The 8,292-nt window shown below is 39.4% G+C and overlaps 1 protein-coding gene across 4 annotated transcripts in view; it reads left to right on the forward strand.

Moving 5' to 3' along the window:
- Window positions 1–2: 2 nt before the first annotated feature.
- The window catches only part of NSUN7 (NOP2/Sun domain family, member 7), a 52,029-nt gene continuing 43,739 nt past the window's right edge, over window positions 3–8,292 (forward strand). For 2 of the 4 annotated variants that reach the window (XM_010858837.1, XM_010858840.1), the window contains exons 1-2: window positions 3–193; window positions 489–887. In XM_010858837.1, coding sequence (XP_010857139.1) covers window positions 578–887 — 310 coding nt within the window. In that variant the 5' untranslated portion in view covers window positions 3–193; window positions 489–577. Of the gene's footprint in view, window positions 245–488; window positions 888–8,292 lie in introns of all 4 variants that reach the window. The other 2 variants (XM_010858838.1, XM_010858839.1) reach the window with 2 other exon arrangements.

Below are 8,292 nucleotides of genomic sequence, written 5' to 3' on the forward strand. Positions count from 1 at the left end.
GTCGCGACCCCCCTGCCCCGACCCCGGCGGGTGGGAGAAGCTCATTTGAACCAAACTGCCTGCGCGGACCACCGCGGCAGCCCAGCAGTCCCGGGGCCCCCGAGGGCGCTGTGTAAGATACCAGGCACCGGTGCCCGAAGTGCTGCGGCCGCGTCTCTGTTCCCAAAGCCCCGGGGAACATCCGCCCTCTGGGGTAAGGGAGGACTCACGGGAGCCAGTGAAAGCAGCGCCCGAGGGGCCGCAGGTGCGGCTCTTGGGGGAGCTCTGCACCCAAACGGGCCTCGGTTAAGGTCTCGTAATTCGGAGGCCATTCGGAGCCGTCTCCACCCCTCTCCCTTTGTGTGTGGAGGTTTCCCGGCTCCAAGTAAGGGATGCTCGGGGCGGCCAGGGAATGCCACCGCTGGGTCTCTAGGGCCACACGAGGTGGGTCACCAAGTGTAGTCCTGCGGAAATAGTGGTTTAACCGGGATAATCTTTTATTTTCACAGAGACGATGCTTGAACAAGGAAAACCATTTCCCGGAACATCTGAATTGTAATTCAAGCTTGAGTTACCTAGGACAGTCAGGGGGGCAAACATGTTTAACTCCGCAAATGAACTGGAGTTTTTGGAAGAAACAACCGCGGAAATCTCCCAACTCTCTTCGCTGGCGCTGTCAGGTGACCCAGCATGCAGCGAAAACAGCTCAGCTGGTTCACCCGAAAAAACTGGCTATCCGGACTCCGTTTACATTCTGGCAGCGAACATTTTTCAGGGCACTAGACTCGAAAAGTCACCAGAGAAAGCCTTAATAAAGTATGGGAATGAGCCCTTGCCGTCCTCAACCGAATCCGAGGATGAATCCTTTCAGCGTTTGTCCTATGAGTTGGCTTTCAGTGCACTTAAGTGTGAGTAGTACCAGTTCTGACAGTCAGCACTAAAAGAGAATAATGAGAGAATTTCTGAGGTGCATCGAACCTCCTCCTCGCACCCTCACACACATACCCCAGGTTTTGTTTTTAGGCTTCTGAATATCTTTGGTCAGTTGCGGATGTCAAGGCTTTAAGGAGAGTTTCCAGGAAAACAATCTCTTTCAGTCAGATATGTTTTCCACTGTAGATTTCCCTGTGCTTAGGTGGGTCAAAATTAAGATGATCCTATTCACTGCCATTTTCTTTGTTTACTTTTGGAAGCTTGTAAATTTATTCTTCCAAATTTTTGTAGAAATCCCTTTTAATCTGCCTCCAGGATTTGAGGTGTTAATATTTCAGATTTCCTCGATGGTGGGTAATTATCAACTTCTGAGTATGGAGTTGATTCCAGGACAAAACCAAATATTTTTACTATAAGAGCAGTCAAAGGGCCTGGAGACAGGTTTTAGTACTAACCATCAACTATAATACAATATAAACTGTTAAGTTTGTACTGATTGGTATACTGACTGAAAAGAAGTTCCAAAGAAGTTCCAGAAATGTTTGGAGTATTACCAGCATGGCTAAAATGATAAAACTTCCTAAAGAGACACCTAGAAAGGGCATTACATGTATCATTTACTTACTGTTAATACTTATTGGGCCTTGCACATCCTTGCTGAGAGTTGGTTAACAATTGTTCAGCTGAATTAAAAGGTCCCATTAATTACTCAGCTATAAATGTGTGTTTTTGGTTGTCTACAGACATGATGTAGCTCAGTTCTGAAGCCAGGAATTTGTCATCACAGAGAAAAATTTGTGTGATGTTCAGAAGCAGCTTCTCCCTGTTTCATTTCTTTACTTTCTGCTTGTGATCTTTTTTTTTTTTTTTAATCTGTCTTAGCCATTTTTCCCTCCTCCAGTTTAAACTTTCAGATTCTATTTCATCCCTTCCCTCCTCTTCTTTTTTAAAACTTAGATTTAAAGACCAACCAGAGTGTTGGTACTTTAAATCACGAGTCAAATTAACATTTGAAGATTTTCTCCTTGCAACAGTGAGATGCACATTAGGCATCTGTGTCAATTAATTGATATTTAATATTAATGCCCAAACTCTATTATAGACAATTTTTTCCTGATAGAGTATTGAATCTTACCTTTGTGTGTGCTGTGTGTGCTTAATTGTTCAGTTGTGTCCAACTCTTTGTAACCCTGTGGTCTATAGCCCGCCAGGCTCCTCTGTCCAAGGGATTTTTCAGTGGATTGCCTTTAGAAATCAATAATAAAAGCCTGAGATTATTCTTTGTAAAATTAATCCATTGATTAGATGGTCATGTTGTAGTAATGTGTATGGTAGATTATCATTTTCTTTCTCTCAATCTTTATTTCTTTTTATGAAAGTGTCTTGTGACTGGCATTTTTTAATAACCCAGATCCCATTTAGATAAATTACTGTCATTTGTTGTTGTTCAATCGCTCAGTTGTGTCTGACTCTTTGCGGCCCCATGGACTTCAGTATGCCAGGCTTCCCTGTCCTTCACTATCTCCTGGAGTCTGCTCAAACTCATGTCCATTGAGTCGGTGATGCCATCCAACCATCTTGACTTCTGTTGTCCCCTTCTCCTCCTGGCTTCAGTCTTTCCCAGCATCAGGGTCTTTTCCAGTGAGTCAGTTCTTCACATCAGGTGGCCAAAATATTGGAGCTTTAGCTTTAGCATGAATGCTTCTAGTGAGTATTCAGGACTGATTTCTTTTACGATTGACTGGTTTGATCTCCTTGCAGTCCAAGGAGCTCTCAAGAGTCTTCTCCAACACCACACTTCAAAAGCATCAATTCTTCGGCACTCGTCCTTCTTTATGGTCCAACTCTCACATCCCTACATGACTACTGGAAAAACCATAGTTTTGACTAGACGGACCTTTGTTGGCAAAGTAATGTCTCTGCTTTTTAATATGCTGTCTAGGTTGGTCATAGCTTTTCTTCCAAGGAGCAAGCATCTTTTAATTTCATGACTGCAGTCACCATCTGCAGTGATTTTTGAGCGCAAGAAAAAGCCTGTCACTGTTTCCATTGTTTCCCCATCTGTTTGCCATGAAGTGATGGGACCGGATGCCATGATTTTGGTTTTTTGAATGTTGAATTTTAAGCCAGCTTTTTCACTCTCTTTCATTGTCATCATAGGCCTTTATAAACCTACTTTTCTTGAAATGTTCATTTTTATAAGTTCAAATTCTAAGATGGGATGGTTTTGGTTGTTTACTTGGTACAGCTGTTATTTTCTTTTTAATGATAATAATACCTTGCTTTAAATTATCATCTGAATAATTTCCAAATGTTCATATGGAATAAAGCTAGAATTCCTAAATGTAGTGGATTTCCAAGGTAATTAAGAGCCTGATATTTTGCTTTAAAATATTGGAGGTTTCTATATATTTCACTTTTGTCTTATGTATTATCAGTGTTCTTTCAATATTTTCACATGTAATATTTTATAAACTCAACATCTGGCTTATATAGCATAGGTTCAAGGAATCACAGTTCAGAGAATCATGGTTCAGAAAAGAAAACTCAGGATTTCTTCCCTAAGGTTTTATAGGAGCAGTAAAGCTGAAAAGGTTAATGCACAAACTAAAGAGAGCTTGGGTAATGATCATCTTTTTTATTTTTTATGATTTCCAGTTTTATTATTTGCCCTTTTGTTGATGTCCTTTGTGTATAAGCTCTTTCAAAGCAGAGAGTGTGTTTTTCTGATTAATTGTTTAAAGGGTTCAGAATAATGATTTTTGAAATGATAACCCCTATTCTTACTCCGCTAAATAAGATGCAAGGTCAGTTTTCTACTAAAGAAGGTAATGAAGAGTAACTTATTCCTATTAAGTTTGACTTATGTCAGAGAAGTAGAGTATTAGCAGCTAATTTATTTTTCAAAGAATCTCTGGATGTTTCAAGAACTACCAAATATTAAAACAGAAGAAAAACTGGCAAAATGATTTCTTAAAAAATAAATTAATGAACAACCCATTAAGAAAAAAAATTGAGGAAGAAGGTATTCCTGAAATTATTGATCATAAGTTCAGTTCAGTTGCTCAGTTGTGTCTGACTCTTTGTGACCCCATGAACCACAGCACTCCAGGCCTCTCTGTCCATCACCAACTCCTGGAGTTTACCCAAACTCATGTCCATTGAGTCCGTGATGTCATCCAACCATCTCATCCTCTGTCGTCCCCTTCTCCTCTTGCCCTCAGTTTTTCCCAGCATCAGGGTCTTATCAAATGAGTCAGCTCTTCACATCAGGTGGCTAAAGTATTGGAGTTTCAGCTTCAACATCAGTCCTTCCAATGAACACCCAGGACTTTTCCATCCTTTAGGATGGATTGGTTGGATCTCCTTGCAGTCCAAGGGACTCTCAAGAGTCTTCTCCAACACCACAGTTCAAAAGCATCAATTCTGCCCTCAGCTTTCTTTTTGTCCAACTCTCACATCCATACATGACCACTGGAAAAACCATAGCCTTGATTAGACGGACCTTTGTTGACAAAGTAATGTCTCTGCTTTTTAATATGCTGTCTAGGTTGGTCATAACATTCCTTCTAAGGAGTAAGTGTCTTAATTTCATGGCTGAAGTCACCATCTGCAGTGATTTTGGAGCCCCCCAAAATAAAGTCAGCCACTGTTTCCACTGTTTCACATCTATTTGCCATGATCTTAGTTTTCCGAATGTTGTTGATCTTGTTTCTGGCTTCTTTCTTTCTCCAGCTTCCTCAGGTGTATATACTAATTGGTGACCTCTCAGTCCAAGGAACTGGTTATGTCAGTAATCTGGTCATTTCAGAATATGTAACCTGTCAGTGAAAAACCTGGCAAACATTTAATGTATGGTTGAGTTATGGCTTTGGGAATCACTAACTGTAGTCACGGATCCCTAAGACCACCCTCAGGTTCAATGATTCACTAGAAGTACTCACAGAACCCAGCAAAGCTGTTATATTCATAGTTATAGTTTATTACAGTGAAAGGATTAAGATTAAGGTCAGCACTGGAAAAATGTACACAGGACAAAGTTCAGAAGAGACCAGGTACAAGCTTTCTATTGTCCTTTCTCAAAGAAGTCTTAGGGACAGTACTTAATTCTCCTAGCAACAATGTTTGACAACATGAATGAAGGTTGTCAAATTTCCCTCCTTCCACAGATACAAAAACCCCATGTGCCTATATTTATAATTATTCTTTTTAAAATTGAAGTATAGTTGGTTTACAATATCCTGTTAGTTTCAGGTTACAGCTAAATTACTCAGTTACTTATTTTTTCAGATTATATTCAATTAGAGGTTATTACAAGATATTGAATATAGTTTCCTATGCTATACAATGAATTTTGTAACATCTATTTTATTTATAGTAGTAATCCCTGTTACTCCCATATTCCTAACTTGCCCCTCCTTTCCTTTCTTTGCCCTTTAGTAACCATAAGTTTGTTTTCTATGTCTGTGATTCTGTTTCAGTTTTGTATATAGATTCATTTGCATTATTTTTAAATTCTACATATAAGTGATAGCTTATTTGCATTTCTTTATCTGACTTCACTAAGTATAGTGTTCTATAGTTCCATCCATGTTGGTGCAAATGGCAGTAACATTCATTCTTTCTTATGACAGTAATATTCTGTTGTGTGTGTGTGTGTGTGTGTGTATATAAGTGAAAAGTGAAAGTGAAGTCTCTCAGTCGTGTCTGACTCTATGGACTCCATGGACTGCAGCCCACCAGGCTCCTCCGTCCATGGGATTTTCCAGGCAAAAGTACTGGAGTGGGGTGCCATTGCCTTCTCTGAAGAACTACAGTAGATTTATGTATTTGGCTATCTTGCTGAATTCATTTATTAATTGTAATAGTTTTTGTGTGAAGACTTTAGGGTTCTCCATGTAGAGTATCATAGTATATCTAAATAGTGACAGTTTTACTGCTTCCCTTCCAATTTGAATACATTTTGATTTGTTTATTTGGCTGTGTTGGGTCTTTGTTGCAGCATGTGGGATCTTCATTGCATCATGGGGGACTTTTGTGTGGCACACAGACTCTCTAGTTGTGGCTCAAAACCTTAGTTGCTCCATGGCATGTGGGATCTTAGTTCCCTGACCAAGGGTTGAACCCACGCCCCCTGCACTAGAAGCAGATTCTCAACAACTGGACCATCAGGGAAGTCTTGATTTCATTGTTGAACTCATTGGGTTTTTAGTAGCATGTTGTTTAGTTTCCATATGTTCATTTTTTTCCAATTTTTATTCCTGTGATTGATTTCTGGTTTCATAGAATTTTGGTCAGAAAAGCTGCTTGAAATAGTTTCTACCCTTTTAAATTAGTTGAGTCTTGTTTTATGACTTAGTATGTGATCTATTCTAGATAATGTTCCATGTGCCCTTGAAAAGAATCTGTCTTCTGGATTTTTTTGATGTAGTGTTTTGTAGATATCAGTTAAGTTCAAATGATTGTGTCATTTAGAACCTCTGTTGCCTTATTGAGTTTTTTCTCTGAATAATCTGTCTATTGATGTCAGTGGGGTGTTAAGGTCCTTTATTATTGTATTATCATCATGGAGTGTTAAGGCCTATTATTATTGTATTATTGTTAGTTTCTCCCTTTATGTCTGTTAGTATTTCTTTTTAATGTATATTTAGGTGCTTCTCTATTGGAGGCATTTATGTTAACAAGCATGTTATCTTCTTGCATTGATCCCTTTATCATTATATAATGCCCTTCTTTGCTTTTCTTTATGGGCTTTGTTTTAAAATCTATTTTGTCTGATGTGAATATGGCTACCCCTGCTTTCTTATTGTTTGCATTTTCTTGAGCTGTCTATTTTTTATCTTTTCCCTTTTGGTCTGTGTATGTCTTTCACCCTGAAGTGAGTCTCATATAGGCAGCATATTGCAGGTTCTTGGTTTTGTTTTGTTTTTCCATTCAATCTGCCACTGTGTGTCTTTTGATTGGAGCATTAGTCCATTGACATTTGAGGTAATTATGGATAGGTATGTACTAATTGCCATATAATCCTTGCTTTTCAGTTCTTATAGTTCTATTTCTTTTGTTTGTTTGTTTCTTTTTCCTTTTGTGGTTTGATAATTTTCTTTTGTGGTATGCTTGATTTCCTTTATATTCTTTTCAAAATAAACTGTTGTATATTTCTGATTTGTGCTTATCATGGAGCTCAAGTATGTTAACTCAAAACTATATCTCCTGGCTTTAAGATGATAGTCATCCAATTTCAAACACACTATAAAAGATCTATATACTGCCATTACCCACATTTTGTGATTTTGATGTCCTATTTTACATCGTTATGCATATCCTTTTACTGTTAATTGTAGTTATAACTTTTTTTTTTTTTTTTTACAATTTTTTGATTCTGTTTTAATCTATGTATTCTCCAAAATCACTGCAGATGGTGACTGCAGCCATGAAATTAAGATGCTTGCTCCTTGGGAGAAAAGCTTTGACCAACCTAGACAGCATATTAAAAAGCAGAGACATTACTTTACCAACAAAGGTCTAGTCAAAGCTATGGTTTTTCCAGTAGTCATGTATGGATGTGAGAGTTGGACTACAAAGAAAGCTGAGCACTGAAGAGTTGATGCTTTTGAACTGTGGTGTTGGAGAAGATTCTTGAGAGTCCCTTGGACTGCAAGGAGATCCAACCAGTCCATCTTAAAGGAGATCAGTCCTGGGTGTTCATTGGAAGGACTGATGCTGAAGCTGAAACTCCAATACTTTGGCCACCTCATGTGAAGAACTGACTCATTGGAAAAGACCCTGATACTGGGAAAGATTGAAGGCGGGAGGGGAAGGGGACAACAGAGGGTGAGATGGTTGGATGGCATCACCAACATGAGGGCACGAGTTTGAGTAGGCTTTGGGAGTTGGTGATGGACAGGGAAGCCTGGTGTGCTGCAATCCATGAGGTCGCAAAGAGTTGGACATGACAGAGCAACTGAACTGAAGTGATCGTCAATCCTTTTATGTATTTGCCTTTCCTATTGTGATTTTCCTTGTCCTATAAATACTTTGTTTCTTTTCTTAGAGAATATCCTTCAGTATTTCTTTTCAGTTCAGTTCAGTTCAGTCGCTCAGTTGTGTCCGACTCTTTGCAACCCCATGAATTGAAGCACGCCAGGCCTCCCTGTCCATTACCAACTCCCAGAGTTCACTCAAACTCATGATGCCATCCAGCCATCTCATCCTCTGTCGTCCCCTTCTCCTCCTGCCCCCAATCCCTACCAGCATCAGAGTCTTTTCCAATAAGTCAACTCTTCGCATGAGGTGGCCAAAGTACTAAAGTTTCAGCTTTAGCATCATTCCTTCCAAAGAAATCCCAGGGCTGATCTCCTTCAGAATGGACTGGTTGGATCT

This window comes from Bison bison, unplaced genomic scaffold, assembly GCF_000754665.1.
Source record: "Bison bison bison isolate TAMUID 2011002044 unplaced genomic scaffold, Bison_UMD1.0 scf7180017864451, whole genome shotgun sequence".
In the NCBI taxonomy this organism is placed as follows: Eukaryota; Metazoa; Chordata; class Mammalia; order Artiodactyla; family Bovidae; genus Bison; species Bison bison.